This window comes from Crassostrea angulata, chromosome 3 (genome assembly GCF_025612915.1).
Source record: "Crassostrea angulata isolate pt1a10 chromosome 3, ASM2561291v2, whole genome shotgun sequence".
In the NCBI taxonomy this organism is placed as follows: Eukaryota; Metazoa; Mollusca; class Bivalvia; order Ostreida; family Ostreidae; genus Magallana; species Magallana angulata.
In genome coordinates this window covers 25,012,889-25,035,996 of record NC_069113.1, presented here as the reverse complement: position 1 = coordinate 25,035,996, position 23,108 = coordinate 25,012,889, and the positions used below count along the sequence as shown (strand labels likewise).

General features: G+C 33.4%; 1 protein-coding gene across 1 annotated transcript; it reads right to left on the bottom strand.

The window, feature by feature from the left end:
* Positions 1-3,594: 3,594 nt before the first annotated feature.
* Positions 3,595-17,818, bottom strand: LOC128177193 (uncharacterized). The gene is made up of 3 exons (XM_052843789.1): positions 17,528-17,818; positions 6,179-6,325; positions 3,595-4,017 (listed from the first exon to the last, which is right to left on the bottom strand). Exons 1-3 carry the CDS (start codon positions 17,730-17,732, stop codon positions 3,635-3,637), a joined length of 735 nt encoding a protein of 244 aa, XP_052699749.1. The 5' UTR covers positions 17,733-17,818; the 3' UTR covers positions 3,595-3,634.
* Positions 17,819-23,108: the final 5,290 nt, after the last annotated feature.

Below are 23,108 nucleotides of genomic sequence, written 5' to 3'. Positions count from 1 at the left end.
ATATTTTGCTAATTTGACATATGTACAGTTTATTTACCTTATATTTTTCATAATCAAACAATTTACTGTTATTTAAGTGACTTTTTTCAGGTGTGTTATTCCACCTAAATTTTCTCAGAGTCGAGTCATGCATGTTTTGAGAGCTTGTAGAGAGATGTGTTGGTCGTGATTTGGAGTGAGTCAATCTTTCCGTCCGCTAGATGTCGTCAAACCGGATACATATAATTTATAATTATAAAGTCTTAAAAAGGCTTGATCATGAAATCACTCAATAATTTTTGCCCGAATAAATCATAGCTGAATGAATTAAGTATTTTACGAACTTTAAATTACAGGTGGGAGTATGCATGAATGTAAACAACATAAACGTGACGATAAACCACTAATTAAGTAATCTACATTTACATGTAAAATGTCAATTCAGACATAAAATGTTGATCACAGTGAATACAAACATATCAAGAAATCACCACTTATATATAACCGTTCATTTAAGGAGTGCGCATGCGATAATTTATGTGTCAGGCGTGTTTAACCAAGATGACTAAATTTTCATTCATTATGTAAGATATTCTCAGTTAATATGGATTCACTAGCGCTAGGGTGATAAAAATAGCCCTATGTAATATTTTTTTCCTTAGAAATAATTGCACTTCCATATACATGTAAGCATATAGCTGCAGACAGTGGAAGAAAAATTGATTATGATAAACAAAGCACAACAATATTCACAGTATTGAATGGACACTAAATACATATATTTACATTCTACTGTGTTTTTCCATTAAATTCTGTGAGCTTCAAATGCCTCTAAATGCAACAAGTAGTCAAAGGTCAAATTGACGAGTTTTATTATGACGTCACAAACGTTGAACGCTGTAAACTGCAACGTCACAAGCGAAAATCAAAGTTCACGCTTGTGGCTGTTACTGTGGCTCTTCCATTAATATTAACTTACCCTTAGGATAAGATAGGAATTTTAAGGTATAAATCACATTTGCAGACAAGGCAAGAAGTTAAAAAAATGTAAATATAAGCATTAAATCATGATTTTTTGAAGTATACACTCTCATAACTGCAGCGGTGTGTGCATACAAATTTTCATAACGCACTAACGCGCGTTACTCAATTTGTATGCACACACAGCTGCAGTTATGAGAGTGTATACTTCAAAACATCATGATTCAATGCTATAGTATGTGAATAACAAGGGCGTGTATGATTGAAGTTAAAAAAATATCTGCATTGACGTTGAAAATAAAACATTAACATATTGTATTTTTCTGCTAAAACTCTTATTAGACCCCTGCTGGTTTTCACCGGAGGGGACTATAGCTTTCCTCTGCGTCCGTCAGTCCGTCCGTTTGTCTGTCCGTCCGTCTGTCCACACTTTCCACACTTTTTTTCTTTATGAGTTTGAGGAATAATATGAAATTTGCTGAACAGCTTCAAAATGTCAAACCAAACTACAGATCAAGATCAAGTTTACACTTTTGTAGCGTCTGGTTGACATATTTTCGAGAATATTATTTTTCTAAATTCCAATTTTTTAATGTTCGGGTTCGATATTCTGCATAACAGTATTTCCACAAACCGGTAGGGGACTTGTATTGCTTATGCAATACTCTCAGAATGCTTGTTAAGTTTTTATTTTCTCTTTATTTGACTGGAAGAGTTAACGGTCTTTCGGGGACATAAATTAATACATTTTTTTTCTTTTTCTTTGAAAGACAATGCATGTAATATACCATGCAGTGTCGTTGATAAATTTTCTGGACCAGTTATTTGACTCAATATAAATTTATAGCATTATATTTATTTTTATCTCCGTCAAGATAATATAATTAATATCAACTTTTATAACTCATATATCAGTAACAAGTTTTTCTTGTGCCATTAAAAGATTACTCCTTAATTCAGAGTTTCGTGACTTACTGGACCAGTTATCGGCTGTACGTCAAATAATACCAACTATTTTTTTTCCCTTGATTCATTAACCCATTATACATGTACATATTAATATACATGTAGTATCGTGTCGGATATTCGTACGCTATACCCTGTTCTATAAGCGTACGTGTAATTGTATTGATCAATTTCGGCCTGGTATTACATTGGTACTGTATTGCATATATTTTCCACACACAATAACATTTGTAATGTATACATGTTTCTGTGCTTTTCAGCTGCATCAAAGATCATTTTCTGTAGACTTTTGAGAATTTTCATTTTTCAGCCCCTGTTGATATTAAGTCATTGCAAGATAGAAATTCGTTGCTGAAGTCATCTTGTATTATAAAGTCATTTGATCACTGCTTGTAAATCAACATATTGTCATTTCTATACTTTAAATATTTTAATGCTTTAAAGTCAAACAACATCTTGATTTGCAGAGAAAGCGGCTTCTCTTACACAGAAATGAAATTGTTTCACCTGTTACTTTTATGCCATACAACCAGGACTTCAAATTTGTTGAGACATTGAGGACTTGTTGACCTATGGTTTTCCTATCATATCATAACCTGCTTATTCTAGGGCTGGTACGGCAGAGCGCCCCCCCCCCCCTCCAATAAAAAAAACCAAACAAACAAAACAAAAAACAAAAACGTAATAGACAAACAGAATATGCATGCGAAAGTTCTTCTCCATTTTACGCTAAATATTTTCCACTTTCTCTGTTTATTAGTGTATGTTTGTAACTGCTTCTAAATTATCTTTCAAAGACATTTTACTCTCAGGATTTAATCATGGAGACGCACAATGATCACAATGATTTTTAGACTTCAATCTTCACTGTATTGTGGAATATCGTCCGAGGGATTTTCTATGTCTTTACAAGTATTGCAACATGTGTTTTCTTCTTGCAGGATAGAAATACAATAGTTTTCCCCTCTCTATCTCTTTTTTTCGATAACTTCGTAATATATTTATGCTATGTGCACGAATCACAGGTATTACGTAACTTTGAATAGAAAACTCAAACAATTTTCTTGTGGGGAAAAAATACATCATATATACACAACGGCCGCTATGAGATAACCGATTCTTGAAAACGACATTTTTCTTTACCAAGTTCTGATTTAAGAAAAAAAATATAAAAATTTGCCATGGTTAACTAAAACCATATATTTTTTAATATACAATTGTAAAATTGTTCCAGAGAGTATAAAAAATGCCTTTTTAACGAAATGCATAACGTACATAACAGGCACTCCTCTCGGAAAGACGTGGGAAAATCGCCATGTTGATTTTACTTTAACCCTTAGACTAACACTTTTGCTCGAACTCTTCAATTTGCGATGTAGGGTTACTGCCAAAGGCTGGTTGTTACATCGTTGGATCTCAAAAAGTTTATAATCCACACCACTGATTTTCTACGATACAAATGTAAAGTCTTGAGAAAGTCCAAAGAGGTGCGTGCAGATAGTCTATTAGCAAGAATCATTTTTTTTTTACTATAAGAAAAGTTGTTTATATTATTAAGAAAGAGTTAGCAACAGCTGTTGACTTCTTGAAATAAAAATGTTTAAATGATTAATCGCGCAAAGTAGCGCCGTTGGACTAATAACATTTGTATAATGTAACAAAAAAAGAATTAATTTTTGATTTATAACAAAAACATTTATTCACAAATTCATGAAATATGCACAGGTGTTATATTCCGTTTTGGGTAAGTCCCTTGAGATGAATATTTTTTGGTGCTGAACGGAAGTGGCGAAGAAACCCGAGGTGATGCGAACCTCGGTGGCGAAGATAACCGACTACTTGGCGGAGGATGAATATGCAACGAAGGAACACGGGAAACGTTTGTCGTAAGGTGTAAATTGGTTCCATATTTCAGAGCCATGTAAATGGATGTTGTTGACCCAATCAATGAAAGACATGTCCCGACGCAACCAATGGTGAAAGACCACGATAGCTCCATGTCGTACAAGGCGGACCACTTTGGAATCATATCGTACGATATCGAGTCAAACGATCCTGCGTACAGGCAAAGTGCGAACAGATTGAACACAACTGCAAAATAAAATTGTACGTAGATTATTGCAAGCCAATGTGATCGGTAGAAATGCGAGAAAGAATGATACGCAAAAAAAAAAACTGTAGGAGGAGTTGTCTGTACAATGAGGGTACCCTATATACAATATTTTGCCAAAAAATGACTGCCGGTAAGTTAAAAAGCTGGTATTTTTTATCATAAATTATCAGAAATCAAACTCCTAGCAATATGCACATCTCTAATACATGTTCAATTGATCAGCAAAAGAACAATTTCCAATCTAGAAAACTGTAGGAGGAGTTGTCTGTACAATGAGGGTACCCTTTATGCAATATTTTGCCAAAAAAATGACTACCGGTAAGTTCAAAAGCTGGTATTTTTTTCATAAATTACTAGAAATCAAAATCCTAGCAATATGCACACCTCTGATATATGTACAACTGATCTGCAAAAGAACAATCTCCTATCTTGAAAACTGTAGGAAGAGTTATCCGTACAAAGAGGGTACCCGTTTGGCAGCCGCCCGCCCGCCATTTTCAACATTTTAATAACCGGATTTTTCCGTTGGAAAACCCGGTTAAAAATGTATTTTAAATGACTTTAAATCATGATTACAAATTAAATCCCAAACTGCTCTCTACAATACGCTCTTGTGTGATTTCATTATTCTATTTTACTTTACGAAAAGTATAATTTACAAAGCAAAGTCATTAGTTTCTTGTACTTCCCAACCTATAAATTTATTAATTTTAAAATTTGCAAATGTCATTGAAAAGCCATGGCTCTTATTATACTCATTAAAGGTAATGGCTTTTATAATGATATTTTAAAATATGGTTTGAGAAAAGTGTCTGCATTTAAGAAGCATATTTTTTTTTATATTCTGTGCTATGTTAGCGTACCCTCTGATAAGCAAACGATGTAACATTTAATTTTTATCAACAATTTCTTTTAAGTTACCTAAATGAAATTGCGCAACTTTTATATTATATACCGGTATATACTTCAGAGCTTGATGAGAATAAATCATGAATTCTTTATAAGAGAGCCAAGAGCTTAAAAAAAATGAGAGATATTCATTTAAAGCTTCGTGTATAGAACGCCTAGGGATCGCGACTTCATTAGAAACTTCATTATTTTGGCGTTTTATTATTCTTCTATTCAAACATTAGCACGCAATACATGTATAGCTCACAAAGGAACTTGTCCTTGGGATAGAAAAATGGAATTTTCAGTACAGATAAGATGCTTATTATACAAGATGCGAAACGTGTAAAATAATTAGCAATTCAATTAGAAATGGCTTTGGAGAGATTCTTTGCATTTTACATTTTTTAACGAAAGTGAATAGTTAAATACAACGATGAAAGCATTTGGAAGGAGTCGATTCCTAAGGGATTGAATGATTAAGCTTTAGCTATTTTTATTTAATTATGAAAAGCATTAAAAATTTCAACTGTTCTCAAAAATTGAACATTCTTTCTTCACCGGAAAACAACCATGCAGTAATCGCTTTTGATAACTTTTCTTTCACAAAATCAGATTGAGTTATCTCCCTTTTGTTAGAGCAACAATATTTACAGCTTGTTCTGGCAATTTGTTAACATTCCAGAAATTCGATGGAAAGAAAATTAAATCAATTCATTTTTTAAATTCAATTTTATGCTAGATATAATGGTTAATAAAACTATGCGGCTTGGAAAAAAATAAAAACGATGTTTGCCACCCATAAAACGGCCATAGATCACTCACGCTTTTTGGCTGTAGATATAATATGTATGCATGTATACAGTGAATTGATAGTGAACTTTAAGACCCAGGATATAAACTGTGCACATGGCGCCAAAAACTCGTTATATGCTGGTCTACGTATCTCGCCACTGGTGCATATTTAAGGGGAGGTTCGACGGGTGAATTTTTTAAAATTGACAAATAACCGAGTTTTGTGACCATTAGATAAAGTAAACAAACACACACTTCCCAATTCTAAATTACGAAGCAATGAAATGTCTACAAAATGGAGAGAATGGGGACGGAGTTTCATTACCTTTAGATTCGTGCTCGGTAGAACGCTATAATTATTTGAATGGAGTTGGAGTACTAGAATTTTCATACCTACATGTATATATCGGTATGTTAAATTTCATTTGTACACTTTAATTGTAGCGAGGCACTTACCAGATATCAAACACAGGGTCCCCGCTTTCTGGGTCCAGAGACGTGCTTTCTTTTTGCTCTGGAAGAGCGAGAGAATGGACCAGGCCACGGCAAGGATAAGTAAGGATAACCCCACGGTGAACAGAGAGCTACAGGCAAACGTCATTACTAAGGAGAGAGAGAGAGAGAAAAAAATCTTAGTCTTTGTAAAACTCAAATAAAAACTTAAATAATTTTCAATAGATAAATGTAAAATGCAATCTAATTGATAATTATAGCTTATCTCAGAGGAGCAAGTCTAATTTTAATTAGATTCACGGTATATATACATTTATATAAAAAAGGGTATCCTTAATTCAGTATTTATTCATTATCAAGAATTATTCAATTTGGTATGATCTTTAATCTTAAAATCTAAGTCTACTGATATCTAAAATATTAATGCCTTGCAAGCGCACAACCAAATATGCATTGATTTGTATGACAAATATAAAAAAAACTAGAGCAAAGCTCGTTGCAAAGCAACGAGTGGGTCTTCCGGTAATGTCAAAAGTAAAGCTAGAAGTTCCTGTAAGAAGCAGGGTTCTTAAACCAACAAACATAAGCAACTAAGACAAAAAAATCGAATTATTCTTGGTACGAGTTAACAAAATCCTAATTATTCCAAGTACGAATTACCAAACCTTATCGATTTCAAGAACAACTTAGCAAAAACAAATCCGAATGTGTAAAAGTACGATTTAACAATTATCGAATAATTTTAGGTACGAGTTAATTTAACTCTGAACATAAAACTATTTTCTTAACCAAGAATGTGGAATCAAAATTTCCGGAAAAATCAATTTTTAAACCCCTTTATCTCTGTATTGCATCGTCCGATATTAGAACGAATTTCAATTTTAAATTATGAATAATAAGCTCTTATTTTCTGCTTTATGATTAATAACAAATTATCGCTAAAAAAATAATTTATTATGAAAAGACTTTGTGGCCCTTTTGGCCCCTTATTTGAGGGGTCAGCCCCTTTTTCTTGATATCGAATGAAAGGTCTTGTAAATATAAACATATTTGTTCAACAAGTATTCACGAATTGTTGACTGTTCTAGAGATATCTGAACAATTGTGTTTTAGGGGCCGACCCTTAAACTCCTTACCAGGGCCACTAACATAAATGTTTTAGATACCATATCGTTAAGAACATTTTTGAGCAACTTTTCTTCTACAATGCTTTTCAAAATATGTCTCCCTCTCCCTATATTAAAGATCAAAGTTTTGGACAAATGGCCCCTTGAAACCCCTAATTACGTATCATATGACATAGGTATGGTACCGTATAGATAAACAGATCTACAATGAACATTTTTGGTTCTATAATTGATAACAAATTATTTTTCAGTAAAGAGTTATTGTAAAAAGACTTTACAGCCCTCTTGGCCCCTTATTTAAGGGCAAGCCCTTTTTTCTTGATATCAAATAAAAGGTCTTGTAAATATAAACACTATTTGTTCAACAAGTGTTCAGAAATTGTTGACCGTTCTAAAGATATCTAAACAAATGTGATTTAGGGGCCGACCCTTAAAATCCTTAATGGGGCTATCAACAAAAATTATTCAGGTAGCATATTGTTAAGAACACTATTCTAAGCAATTTTTGTTCTATAATGCTTGTCAAAATATTTCTCCTTTTCTAGATATTAAAGATCAAAGTTTCGGACTACTGGCCCCTTAAAACCCCTAGTTACGTAACATATAACTTAGGCATGGTACTGTTTAGATAAACAGATGTACAATGAACATTTTTGGTTCTATAATTGATAACAAAATATTTTTCAGTAAAGAGTTATTGCAAGAATACTTTAGAGCCCTCTTGGCCCCTTATTTGAGGGGCCAGTCCCTTTTTCTTGATATCAAACAAAAGATCCAAATAATCTGAACAACTTTTGCATTACATGTCTTAACAAAATATTTACACATTAAAAGCTAGGGCCGAAAATGTGCGAAAATTTCGTGAAAAAATTGGTGCCAATTTTTGAGCTCGGGCGAGCTTCGCCGCCTTGCGCATTTTTCAAAATATACAATAAAGCGGATCATCTACAGACATTCATCTATTATCCCTGAAAATTTCACGTTTCTATCGCAATTAGTTTTTGAGAAGCTACGTGGACAAATTGGTCTTTAAAAATTCACTAAATCCTCAAAATCTCAAACCCGAAGTGACGTCATCAGCGAGAATTTTTTTAATATCAAGTACTTTTAATGCTCAATACGTCCTGTAAATTTCATGCAAATCGGTCGAGTAGTTCACGAGAAATAGCGTTCGAAAAAAGTCAGAAAAAAAATAAAATAATAATAAGGACTAGAGCAAAGCTCGTTGCAAAGCAACGAGTGGGTCTTCCGTTGATGTTGAAAGTAAAGCTAAAAGTTCCTGTAAGAAGAAGTGTTTTAAACTTATAACAGGAGACACGAAAACAAAAAGATTACAAAAATCGAATAATTCTTGGTACGACTTAACATAATCCGAATGGTTTTAAGTACGAGTTAACAAAAACCATCATGATTTCATGAACAACAACAAAAAAATCCGAATATGTTAAAGTACGACTTAGCAGTTAATTTTTAGGTACGAGTTGATTTAACCAAGAATTTAACACTATTTTCTTAACCAAGAATTTGAGGGGCCAGCCCCTTTTATTTGGTATCAGTTAAAAGGTCTTGCAAATATAAACATATTTTGTTCAACAAGTGTTCAGGAATTGTTAACCTCTCTCGAGATATCTGAACAACTGTGTATTAGGGGCCGACCCTTAAACTCCCTACCGGGGCTACCAACAACAAAATTTTAGTTTTCGTATTGTTGAGAACATTATTTTGAACAACTTTTGTTCTACAATGCTATTCAAAATATTTCTCCTTTTTCTGATATTAATGATCAATTTTTTAAAATTCTGGCCCCTTGAAACCCCTAATTACGTAACATATGACTTAGCTATGGTACTGTATAGATAAACAGCTGTACAGTGAACATTTTTGCTTCTATAATTAATAACAAAATATTGTTCAGTAAAGAGTTATTGTAAGAAGACTTTAGAGCCCTCTTGGTTCCTTATTTGAGGGGTCAGACCCTTTTTCTTGATATCAAATTAAAGGTCTTGCAAATATAAACATATTTTGTTCAACAAGTGTTCACGAATTGTTAACTGTTCTCGAGATATCTGTATAAATGTGTTTTAGGGGCCGACCCTTTAACTCCTTACTGGGGCCACCAACAACAAAATTTTAGTTGTCATATTGTTTAGGACATTATTTTGAACAACTTTCGTTCTACGTTGCCTTTCAAAATATTTCTTCTTTTCCTGATATTAATGATCAATTTTTCGAACTTCTGGCCCCTTGAAACACTTTATTACGTAACATTTGATTTAGATATGGTACTGTATAGATAAACAGTTGTACAATAAACAATTTTTCTTCTATAATTAATAACAAAATATTTTTCAGTAAAGAGTTATTATAAAAAGACTTTAGAGCCCTCTTGGCCCCTAATATGAGGGGCCAGCCCCTTTTTCTTGATATCAAATTAAAAGGTCTTGTAAATATAAAAATATTTTGTTCAACAAGTGTTCACGAATTGTTAACTGTTCTCGAGACATCTGTATAAATGTGTTTTAGGGGCCGATCCTTTAACTCCTTACTGGGGCCACTAACAACAAAATTTTAGTTATCATATTATTTAGGACATTATTTTGAACGACTTTCGTTCTACATTGCCTTTCAAAATATTTCTCTTTTTTCCAATATTAATGATCAAAGTTTTGAACTTCTGGCCCCTTAAAACCCCTAATTACGTAACATATGACTTAAGTATGGTACTGTATAGATAAACAGTTGTACAATGAACATTTTTGCTTCTATAATTAATAACAAATTATTGTTACGTAAAGAGTTATTGTAAGAAGACATTAGAGCCCTCTTGGCACCTAATATGAGAAGCCAGTGCCTTTTTCTTGATATCACATGAAAGGTCTTGCAAATATAACCATCTTTTGCATTACATGTCTTAACAAAATATTTATACATCAAAAGATATTACAGAAAATGTGCGAAAATTTCATGGACAAAATTGGTGCTAATTTTCAGGTTCAGGCGATCTTCAAAGCCTTGCACAATTTCCATTAGTGAAGGCAATGGGGTACATTTACATACATTCATATACAATCCGTGAAAATTTCAAGCTTCTATCTTGATTAGTTTCATAGGAGATGCGTGGACAAAATGACCCTTAAAAATTTACAAAATCGTCAATTTCTGAAACCGGAAGTGAAGTCATAAGTTCAAAGTTTGATAACCTCGAGTATTTACGATACCAAAAAAGTTCTAAAAATTTCGTGAAAATCGGTTGAATACTTTTTGAGATATAAGCCACCAAAAAAGTCAGAGGAAGAATAATAATAATGAACTAGAGCAAAGCTCGTTGCAAAGCAACGAGTGGGTCTTCCGGTGGTGTCGAGAGTAAAGATAGAAGTTCCTGTAAGAAGCAGAGTTCTAAAACCAACTACAAAGAAAATTTAAAAAAAAGTATTTTTAAAAAATCGAATAATTCTTAGTACGACTTAACAATGTCTGAATGATTTCAAGAACGAATTAACAAAAACCTTTACAATTTCTAGAACGACTTAATAAAAAGAAGTCCCGAATGTCTTCAAGTACGAATTAACAATTTCCGAATTATTCTAGGTACGAGTTAATTTAACTTTTAACAGGACACTATTTTCTTAACCAAGAACGTGGAATTAAAATTTCCGGAAAACTCAATTTTTCAATCCCAATATTTTTGTAATGCATCATCCGATTTTAAAATGGATTTCAGCTTTAAATTAAGCTTAATAAAAGCTCATTTGTTGCTTTATGATTTATATCAGATTATTGGTCAGAAAAGAGCTATTTTGAAAAGACTTAATAGCCCGTCTGGCCCTAATTTTAGGGGTTGGCCCCTTTTCTTGATATCAAATAAAAGGTCTCGCTAATATAAACATATTTTGTTCTACAAATGTTCACGAATGGTTAACCGTTATCGAGATATCGAAACAACTGTATTTTAGGGGCCGACCCTTTAACTCTTTACCGACGCCACTAACAACAAAATTTATGGTATCATATTGTTCAGAACATTATTCTAAACAACTTTTGTTCTACGTTGCTTTTAAAAATTTTTCTCCTTTTTCAGATATCAATGGTCAAAGTTTTGAATTCTGGCCCCTTGAAACCCCTAATTACGTAATATATGACTTAGGTATGATACTGTATAGATAAACAGCCCAACAATGAACATTTTTGCTTCTATAATTAATAGCAAATTATTATTCAGTAAAGAGTTATTGTAAAAAGACTTTACAGCCCTCTTGGCCCCTAATTTGAGGGGCCTGCCCCTTTTTCTTGATTTTAAACGAAAGTCCGTGTAATTTCAAACAACTTTTGCATTACATGTTATAACAAATTATTTATACATCAAAAGATATCACAGAAAATGTGCAAAAATTTCGTGAAAAAATTTGGTGCCAATTTTCAGGTTCAGGCGAGCTTTGAGGCCTTTACAAATTTTCATCATTGGAAGCATGGGGGTACATCTACATACATTCATCTACAATCCCTGAAAATTTTAAGCTTCTATCTTGATTAGTTTCGGAGTAGATGCGTGGACAAAATGACCCTTAAAAATTTACAAAATCGTCAATATCTGAAACAGGAAGTGACGTCATCAAATGAAAAATTATCAATATGTAGCGCCGATCATGCTCTGTCCGTCCTGATAATTTTGTGCGAATCGGTTGGATAGTTTTTGAGAAATAGCGCTCCAAAAAAGTCAGAAAAAGAAAAAAAAGAATAACTAGAGCAAAGCTCGTTGCAAAGCAACGAGTGGGTCTTCCGTTAATGTCGGAAGTAAAGCTGGGAGTTCCTGTAAGAAGCAGAGCTCTTGAACCAATAACAAGAGTAACTAAAATAAGAAGATGAAAAAATCGAATTATTCCTGGTACGACTTAACAAAATCCGAATGATTTTAAGTACGACTTAACAAAACCCTTCCTGATTTCAAGAACGACTTAACAAAAAAAATCCGAATGTGTTCAAGTACGACTTAACAATTATTTTTGGTACGAGTTAACTTTACTTTGAACATTACGCTATTTTTTAAACCAAGGACGCGGAAACAAAATTTCCGGAAAAATCAATTTTTAAACCCCGATATCTCTTTAATGCATTGTCCGATTTTAAAACGGATTTCAGTGTTAGATTCAGCTTGATAGGCTCTATAAATCACATATTCATTTTTGATTTAATCAGAAAATTCATTTTTTCGAAAAATTTGTTTCACTTCCGGTTTCGACCGGAAGTGACAGATTTTTATTTCCAGTCTTATTGCACATGAAAATTGCCAAATTCATAACCACAGAAAATTTCAAGACTGTATCTTAAAGCGGTTTTGAGAAATGTCGCGGACAAAATGACTTTTTTTAAAGTTTAAAAATGACGTAACGTCAAAACGGAAGTGACGTTGTTATGGAAACTTTAACATCTTTGAGGCATTCTAATTGCACATAATCCCTGAAAGTTTCCTTTAAATACGTTGAATTATTTTTGAGTTATGAAGCCGAAAAGGAGTCAGAAAAAAAAGAAAAAGAAAAAAAATAATAATAAAAAGAAACCGAAGAATAACAAGAGGGTCTTCCGTTGGAAACGGAAGACCCTAATAAAGAAAAAGAAACCGTAGAATAACAAGAGGGTCTTCCGTTGGAAACGGAAGACCCTAAAAAGAATCCGAAAAAAACCAAAAGGGTCTTCCGTTGCAAACGGAAGACCCTAAAAAGAATCAATAGAATAACAAGAGGGTCTTCCGTCGGAAACGGAAGACCCTAATGAAAATAACTTTGATCGAAGCGACATCGTATTGATCGAAATGAAACATGATTTGGTTTCGGATTGTTCTCACTTCGTTCAGTTTATAATATACAGTTACCTTGATATGTAATGAATACTTAATATATAAGAATATAAATTACTCTTACATAAAAACAAAACATATAAAAAAATATTTACCAAAAAAACCCCCTGAAAAATAGCATGTAGTAAATGTGAATGATACTGTTGGCGTTTTATGGTAAATAAAATTTAAGGCATTTACAAAATATTCAGTTATTCATTTTGAATAAAAAAGGGCCAATGGACCCGAATGGTCACCCGAATATAATGTAGACAGCTCTGGGAAAAACCCATACTGATAGAATTCAATATCAAATGCCTTGTTTTATTGACTTTTGGGATGGAAATGCGTGGATTGTATTATAACCAGGACATTTATTTTTACATATTGAAAACACAGAATGTTACAAGCAACCAGAAAGCGTGTCTCTATAGAGAAACACCGAGGATCGTCACCCTTGGCTAGCGAAGATGCCTATCCACAAACCCAGTTTGCCACAATCATAGATATTCGGCAGTACTAGTAGACTAATTTTTAAAACCATTCATACAAAGAGTACAAACTATGACCAGTTGAGCCAAACAATCTTGTTCTTTAAATGTTGAGAAAAATGAAAGAAGCTTTTAAACAAGATTTTTTTTCTTCAATTTTTCCAGTATAAACCCAAAATTTATAAATAAAAGTCTTTTATGGGAGCGAGTGTTGAATCTCACAATTTATATTCCCTTTGAACACACATGGTAGTCATCAAATTTAGTCAAGATCGTCATACCGACTATTATTTGTTTACGAGAAGGATATGAAACTGGTAAAAAAAAAAAGGTTTAATAAAATTGAACGACGAGGAGGCAACAGATCACCTTTTACACCTGTTACACTGGACTGGGTTGCTCAAAACACGGGATAACTTTGACCAGTGGTTACCGTCTTCCAAGGTATGAAGCGTTGAAATTACTTACTGTTTCTGGGTTGTACATCATGTGAACATTTACATATGCATTTATTTTATAGGTTGAAATAGTCTTCCGCGCAAGGGAGATAATTTTCTGGTGATCGTTTTTACATACGGTACGACCTAAATCTTAAAAAAGTAAGAAAACGAAAAAAAAACCACAATTATAATGGCTATTAATGAAATTCGGGCTTATTTTTTCAGTACAACTAGTTGAGATCAATATTCTATGATATCTATTAAAATTGTTTCAATTTCTTCATTCTTTTTGTTTTGTTGAATATGCAAATGAAATAAAATGTGAAATTTTATACGGAATGGCTTATATCTGTAAACAAATTTGAATATTAGATACGGTAAAACTAATACATGTATCAGTATAAAACAGATGCAGAATGCAGTTGCATTAACTTTGATTTTATTAATATATAATAAACGACCCTTCCTAAGATCTCTCTTTACCTACTATAGTCGATCTCAACTAACAATGTTTTCACGTTGTACACATTTCTCAATTTTAGGCACGCACGCTTATAAAAGGCACACATTTTTAAAAATGTCCACAGGCCATGCATGGCATGTATAAGAAGGCGACATTTATGTAAAAAAAAAATTTAATTTTCTTTGATAACTTATTAGATTTAAAAGTTTGCTCCAAAGACGGTAAGCTTTTTTAAAAAAAAAAATTGCTAAACTTGTTAACTTTTAAGCAACAAAATTTAACGAGTGGTCAAACGTTAAACACTATATAAGAGATTTAAATGGAGAATAAATTTAACCAGTGGTTTGAGCAATCCGGCCCAGATGCCTTAAAAAACGAGAATACAAAATTTCTTAACCCCCTCCCCTTCCTCCTCCTCAATCAACTACTATCCCCCAACCCTCAAGCTACGTACAATGTAAGATAACATAGTCAACTAATTCAAATCCCAATTATCGAACTTTGGTCTTATTAGTATATATAGGGAGATTACCAACCAATACATTGAAATTTGGTTTAATATTCTCTAAAAGCTGAATTTCCACATCAATTAATTTTGCGTGAAATTTAATCCTAAACGAGATTTATGACTACAGATTATTTCTGGGTTTTTATATGTATGCACTTTCTCTTTTATAAACAAAAATATGTCTATCGGCACGCTTTATTGAATTTCTTTTTCATCAATGATGTCGATAACTGCTAAATGGGTGTCACTTTATATGTACTTTTAAAAAACGGGCGAATATATTAATTTTACATATCTTAAACTTTGTTATAGATTTAAATTCCAAAATCTATTGAAATTAATTGTATTGAAAAAATTTCCTTGTGCGTCGACAGTTTCACAAATATTAATTTATATATAATAATTTACTATCTTTTTTATACGAATACCAACAATCATATCATTAATACTTCATCTTTGAATTGAAAAGAAGCGCGCGCGCGCGCGCGCGCGCGCGAGAGAGAGAGAGAGAGAGAGATGTATCTTGTGGAGAGAGAGAGAGAGAGAGAGAGAGAGAGAGAGAGAGAGAGAGAGAGAGAGAGAGAGAGAGAGAGAAATAGGTGAATCTTGTGTTTGTGGAGAGAGAGAGAGAGAGAGAGAGAGAGAGAGAGAGAGAGAGAGAGAGAGAGAGAGAGAGTATTAACTCGTAATCAGTTCAAATACCAAATATTATATCAAACAAGAACTAGACAATTATATTTTTTAATTAGCATATGATTTCCTTTATACATGTTAGCATACGTGTATTGTATATTACATGTATCCAACTAATCAACTGCAAAATACCCGGCGCCCGTCATCAGAGATTATACTAGATCTAATAAAATGTTAGGGATTAACACTGGTCTCTGCAGGTTTGTCTCTATGCTTCTACAGATAGCTTGTACAGGCGATGCATAAGGAGGAGAGGGGTGGTAATAACTTGAATAACATGGACTAAAAAATGATTTTACTTTTTTAGATATGTAGATAGCGAAATAATAAGAATTAATTCGTTAATAATAATTATCTTTTGTCGGACTTCTTTTTATTTATTTTTTTATTTTTTTTTTTGGCTGTAGTGTACTGATTCGAATTACCCGAAAGTGATCCGCACTGCACAATGTCATAAGCTGTCACAGGAACGTTAACCCCTGTCAAAATAGCTTAATATTGCTTAAAGATAAAAATATTTTGTGATACAAATATCTTCCCTGACATAATCAACTTTTTGTTGATACCACCCCCCCCCCAAAAAAAAAAATTAAAATAATAATTAACATGTAATTCAACTACTTTGCAGCCAATTTGTAAAAAAGTGATTTGGAATACTCTTAATGGCAGCACAGCTGTGATTGGTTTGTTTTCTGTTTTTTTTTAAAATAATAAATCAAAATAGTATCTCTGTTTTTCAAGAAAGTTGTTGATGTAATCTTCGCGTGGTAGGTGGGGGCATTATATTACAGTGTAATTGGCCAGTAATAGATGCTAATTGTACATGTAACCATCGATTTCTGTTATGAAATGTTCATCCTTTTTTTTATATTAATAATATTGATTAAAGGTGCTAATTGTCATGATAAAATTTTGTTATGAAAAATACTTAATTAATTTTGTTATTACATGACATCCCAAATTAAAATTCTCTGTTTAGAATTTTGAAATCGTATTTAATCATGTTCATGAAGATCAATTCGTTTTTCAAGATGTACTAGATGTACCGATTATAGAAAATCGAAAACTTACTACATATTTGTAGCCATCTTTTTTACAAATGAAATTTAGTTTACCATCGGATAACAGAAATATAATTTATATGTTTTATATTTAAAAAAAAATGTTTGTAACTTAAAGAAAGAAAATGTAATTTTTAGCCCCATAAGCCACACTTGATGTGTTAGAAAATGTTTTTAAGAGCACCGGATGGTCGTAGCCATTTTAGACTATATTTCCCTCCTTTAGACGAAGAGCTCTGTATGAACAGATTCAGACTTCTGGGTTCATTAATTATTGCGCGAGTTACAAGTCTGCCGTAAATATTGTTAAAGGAGTGAGCTGTCATCGAAAATAGTACAATGGGTTGATTTTTTTTAAGGATGGATGGTCAACGAAGTAAGCACCATATCTATCGTTAGTTAGCCTTTTAAAAAATATGATAATTTTGGCCAGAAACTATTATATAGTAAAGAAAAAAACCAAATATTTTCGCTAACACGTTAAAACAATTTAATTTTGTCTGTGAGTTTCATCATGAAATTAGAAATATAATCAAGACTGTAAATTGAAAATTTCAAGCTTAAGAAGGTTGAAAGTCCACGAATATGATCCCGCAAAGGGGGGAGTGGAAAGGGGGGGAGGGGGGGGGACTACACAGTTTGTGGTATGGGCGGAACTTACATTAGCTCTATGCTTGACATCAGTTCTTTCACTCTAGATTGCTCTTGATCTTATCCTATATCCAGTATAAATACTTACACGGCAAATGACTGCGCCCGCTGAAGTGGAAACAGTTCCTATCGGTGTCCAAAGGACTGAGGCCCAGACACATTTTCCACAGGCCTACATTGCACACCTTATCCTTCGACCAATGAGCGGTGCTGAAACTGACCATGTTTATTACTAACCCAATCAACATGAATATCGGCCCCGGAAGAAAATAAATCAAGTTTTTAGTTTCCATCGAAATTGAATCCTTTCATATCTTTTCTCTTCTTCTTCTTCTTTAACCGTCACATTTTTCAGTCCCAAGTATTACACGGTTTATATTAATAACTCTCCATTATCCTTTTCCTTTAGACGAAATTAATTTCTCTCTCTCGATTCTTTGCGTGAAGCATGAAAATTCATATCTGCAATAGTGTTAGTATGTTGTCCCCTGAGTTGTATTATTAATTTTCCCTTGGACGCAAGCCGCTGTTTTTGTGTATTCACAATCAAGCACCTCTCCGTAATTAAAACTTCTTTTGATAAATGCCCAGGCGATGATAATTCTTATCTCATTTTTCAGATATTTAATCCTTTAAACTCTTGGCGTAATAGTCAACACAAAAGCATTCATAAAGACCCGGTAAAAGTGACATGGCTCGAACATTTGTGGTCTTATCAACTTTTCGCTCTAATATCGCAACTTCTTTTACAACATGTCGACAAGAGACAAGGTATCATTGCTGACATTTCCCAACTACAGAAAAGAAACTTTTCGCTTTAAAAATTACAACCTGGAAAATGGGGCCGCCACGGCAAAAGCGGGACATTAAATACTTATAAATTACATACCCCGCGAAACTGTTTAAAGCATTCTTGAGATCGAGAAGTCGAAAATGTGAATATTTGTTTTTTGTCTGTTGTGAACCTTGGCCCCGATACCCAGTATTTGTAGCTGGTTTTGTGATCCACGCTGAAGTGTTGTAGGTACAGTAGATAATATCCACAGGTAATAACATGTGATTCAACATACATAAAAAGAGGCGATTTATTTTTTTTTCCTTAAATTCGGTTACCAAAAAATTATGAAACTGATACATCGGGTGATTTTTAAATTGAGTCCCGTCTGACATTCTGTCAATTTAAATTTTGGTGGACTGGTTTTTTTAAATTATTATTTTAATGATGATTTTTTTTTTCTTCTCGCGGTGATTTCAAATAATTGTTTCTAACCTTACGTTTAGGAACGCTGGTCACGACAAAATCTACTCGAAGATAGACCAAGGCAAAAATCACGCAGTGGAGAAATGTAACTAAGTGCAATCTATGAGACACTGCACCAAATTAGAGATTTGAAACAAGATATTTTAACTTCTGATTTGTCACAAAACGTCAATGTTTACTGGAATGCAAAAAACCCAAACCTTGACTTGGATATACAGGAGGATAATCGACACACATACATTGACAGATCTTTAAGCAAATAGCACACAAAAAAACTTCAGATAAGATCCAATTGGCATTTTAACTTCATTCATGAGAATCGATGATAGCATTTGCAGGTCGGCCGATCCGTGAAAAAGCCACGCTGAATGGTCTAAACAATGATGGGGTGCAATCGTTGACAACGCGGTGTGTTGAATTCGAAAGAAGAGGGTGTCTCAAGCCGGCGCATACTTGTCAATTACTGCGATCGATATTTCATAGTTCAATTTAATAAAAATTGATAAAAATCAGTCACCATTTGTTTGTTTGGCTCCTACATGTGCAGGGACTCGAGGCGCATAGATTAGAGTTGGGTTGTTCGGTATAAAATATTACAGAAATGGTTTTAAAAGAAGTAAATTTAAGTTTTTGAGCAACATCTTCATAGAATACTTGCAATCCAGCGTATGAAATAACGTTCGTAGGTGTAAGAAGATTCGTAAATGGTCTTGCACTCGTAAAAATATTACACTATTGATATGTACATGTGCTTGTGAATTTATAGTTTTATAGAAAATATACGCGAATATTTTTTTTATTCATATTGAAGGAAAACAATGAGAAATTAAATTTTAAAATCAACAAAATTTGAAAGTCAAATCAAGAAGACATTTATATTGTTACAAGTACTTGTCTAAATTGTCAACAGAAAATCAAGTGACGGGGTGAATGGAAGGTAAACCTCAGCGTTGTGCCAATTTTATTTAATGTTGAGCTTTAATCGTTTATCTAACACTTCAGGGGATTAGGGCCGACTTTCTTTGAACAGTATGCAGTGTGATGTAGGTCGATGTTCATGCATTCTTGATTCATGACAGTGTGTGATTTTGTGATTTTTTTTTTTTTGGTTCTTTATACATTCGGCTATTTGATGAGTTTGAAGTGTACAAAATAGAAATAATAATGAGGGTTTTTTTTATAGCTCTGCTCAATCAGACTGTTTATAAATCTGCACAGTGCACGTATAACTTATAGAACTTGTAACTCTTGTTGATGTACATGTACCAGCTAGCTCTATGGAGTTTTGATTAAATAAAGATATTAAGTTGAGATATGCTTAAATTCTCTAGGCTTTGATGTTACTTTTTCCGGGGTGGAGGTGTACGTGTGTGATTCGTTTCAAAAATCAATTTAAGAATGTTTTATTGTTTTATTTATGGTTTTTATGGAAATATGATTGTATCAAAATTAGCATACGATATTTATATTTCATCTCAATTTTATTTCTTTTTTTATTCTTTTATACGCAAATACTAGTTCACGCGCTTATCTCTATAATATGCTATAATATTACCTTAAAGATAGCATGTAAATACGATACAATTCATTACCTGATTTAATCATTTATTTTAAAAAATTACCAAGAGGATATATATTCTACATGTAGATTTAGCATACTTCTGTATGCATTTTTGATCATCAAATCCAAATCAGGTTAATGCAAATCTTACAATTATATACTGGATTGATAACTTCCTGAAATTTGAACATTTTTCTGTTATAATTATGAAAGGCATTAAAATTCACTCTGAAACTAGGCGTCTCGTATATATAGAAATGTATTTATTGAAGGTATTACAACACGTGTTTCGATCGAACACGTGTTTAACTGGTGTTTGTTATGAAGACTAACCAATTTGATTGGTTATTATATTTATAGAAAACCTGTTCTACAGGTATTCTCGTAAGGTACGCACGATTTGGTAAAGAATTGAGTTTTAAGTCATTCGAAGGCTCTCTCTCAGTGCAAGCAGACGTTTCTTAGCATTTACCTATGGCTAATACAGACCACGAGGAAGATATATTAATGGAAGAAGATACTGCTCATAGGCCTCCAGAACAGAATACGGCTAACGCATTCGCTTTGACCGACGCAGTTAAGCTGCTTTCTACGGCCATTTCTACACAATTTCAACAATTAACGGAGAAGTTACAAGAAGATAACAAATCTTCAGCACAGCAACTTTCTAAGAAATTCAAAGAAAATATAGCTGGAAAACTGAAGTACGAAGGGAATAAGGTACAATATTTGTTCAATGAAGAAATATTAGATGAACTTGAAAAACTCAAAGATTTGTCTAAATACAATGAAAATGTTGTCAAAAGAATTAATGATAAACTTAAAACTAGACAAAAGTATATTAGGATGGCAGACGGGTCACCTGCAGGGTGGAAAACGGTTCAGGAATACCAATGCAATGATATCGCTGACGACTCGGACGACGAGAAAAAGATCAGGAGTGCCGAGAACAGAGCTCTCAGGAACAGTAAACAGAAAAAGTCACGCTTCCAACCGTACTTCAAACCCGTACCCTCTGCTGCTGCCGGTTCTGCTGCTCAGTTGTCTGCCCTTGCTCTACAACATACCAACACTCTGCAGACCAATGCTGGTGCCTCGAACTCGTTCAACCAGCCCTTTCGATCAGGTAGTAGACGTACCCCACAGCCCAGCGACGTCTGCTACAGGTGCTTCCAGACTGGGCATTGGAAGACCAGATGTCCCCTCAACATCTCCACAAGTTCAAATCCCAAGTGATCTTGATGATAAGTATATATTATCTGTAGATATGTTCGAACGAATAACAAATAATGAGATAATGAATGAGCATTGCAAGTTATTATCTATCATAGAATCAAATCAATCATGCACAGGTGTAAAAAATAGTTTACAAAATCATTATGAATTTTGGAGAAAGATAGGCGCATTTGAAGATATCTTGAGATTGATCAAAACTGGTTATAACATTCCTTTTGCAGTTAACCCACCGAGGATTTATTTGAAAAATAATAAGTCAGCTTTACAGAATTTTTCTTTTGTTACAGAAAGCATCGGAGACTTAGTAAAATCGGGTTGCGTCATACAAGTTCCTTTCAGACCATTTGTTGTAAGTCCATTGAGCGTTGCAGAAAACAGAGAAAAGAAGCGTTTGATTTTAGATTTGAGTATGTTAAATGGTTTTCTGAAAAAAGAAAAGATAAAGTTTGAGGATCACAAACTGGCTTTACAATATTTTGAGAACAATTGTTTCTGTATCAAATTTGATCTTAAATCTGGTTACCACCATATAGATATTTGTAAGGAATGTCAAACATTCCTTGGTTTTGAGTGGAAAGGGGAATACTATTGCTTTACAGTACTTCCATTTGGTTTGTCTACAGCCCCGTATATATTTACTAAGTGTCTAAGAGCTATGGTTAAGTATTGGAGATCTAACAATATAAAAATTGTTCTGTATTTAGATGACGGGCTAGCTATGGCAGAATCATTTGAGGAATGTCAGAGAATTTCCAGTTTTATCAAATCATCACTAGAGGATGCTGGATTATTAATTAATCAAGAAAAATCTATTTTCAGTCCAGTTCAAGATATTGAATGGTTAGGGATCAGATGGAATTCAGTAAGATTTAGCATTTCCATTCCAGAAAGAAGAATTCAAGATGTTGAGTCTACTATTGTTCAGTTTCTTTCAGATTTACCAAAAGTTTCAGCTAGGGCGCTGGCCAGAGTTGCTGGGAAAATAATTTCATTGCAACCTGTCTTTGGTAATATTTGTAGACTAATGACAAGATACTGCTATATGGAAATAGTTTTCAGAGTGTCATGGGATAATACACTGAATTTCAAGTTTGCTACAAAATCAATAAACGAATTAAAGTTCTGGTTAATACATTTTCGAAAATACAATAACAAAAAACTAACAGTAACGGAAAGAGAAAGTACGATAGTTTATTCAGATGCTAGCGCTGTAGGCGTTGGGGCATTTACTGTGGGTGTGGATGAAAAGTGTTTTCATCAAATGTGGAATGAAAATGAAATGAGCAAAAGTTCGACATGGCGAGAAATGAAAGCCATAGAATTGGCCTTGATATCATTTAACGAACTGTTATTTAACAAATGCGTCAAATGGTTTACAGATAACCAGAGCTGTGTGAATATTTTGCAGTCGGGCAGCATGAAAGCAGATTTACAAGAAATAGCATTTAATATATTCTTGTTTTGCAGGGAGCACAACATTTCAGTCGACATTCAGTGGATCCCCAGAGACAAAAATCAGAAAGCTGATTATTTAAGCAAACTTGTTGATTATGAAGACTGGGGAGTGTCTCAAGATTTTTTCAGTTTCATTGATTCTTTATATGGTCCACA

Excerpts from the sequence above, each read along its gene's own strand:
- LOC128177193 (XM_052843789.1), bottom strand. The coding sequence starts at position 17,732 with ATGGAAACTAAAAACTTGATTTATTTTCTTCCGGGGCCGATATTCATG. Across the intron at positions 6,326-17,527 it reads CGGGCGCAGTCATTTGCCGT|TAATGACGTTTGCCTGTAGC; the intron begins GTAAGTATTTAT and ends CTCTCTCCTTAG. Across the intron at positions 4,018-6,178 it reads GACCCTGTGTTTGATATCTG|TTGTGTTCAATCTGTTCGCA; the intron begins GTAAGTGCCTCG and ends TTTATTTTGCAG.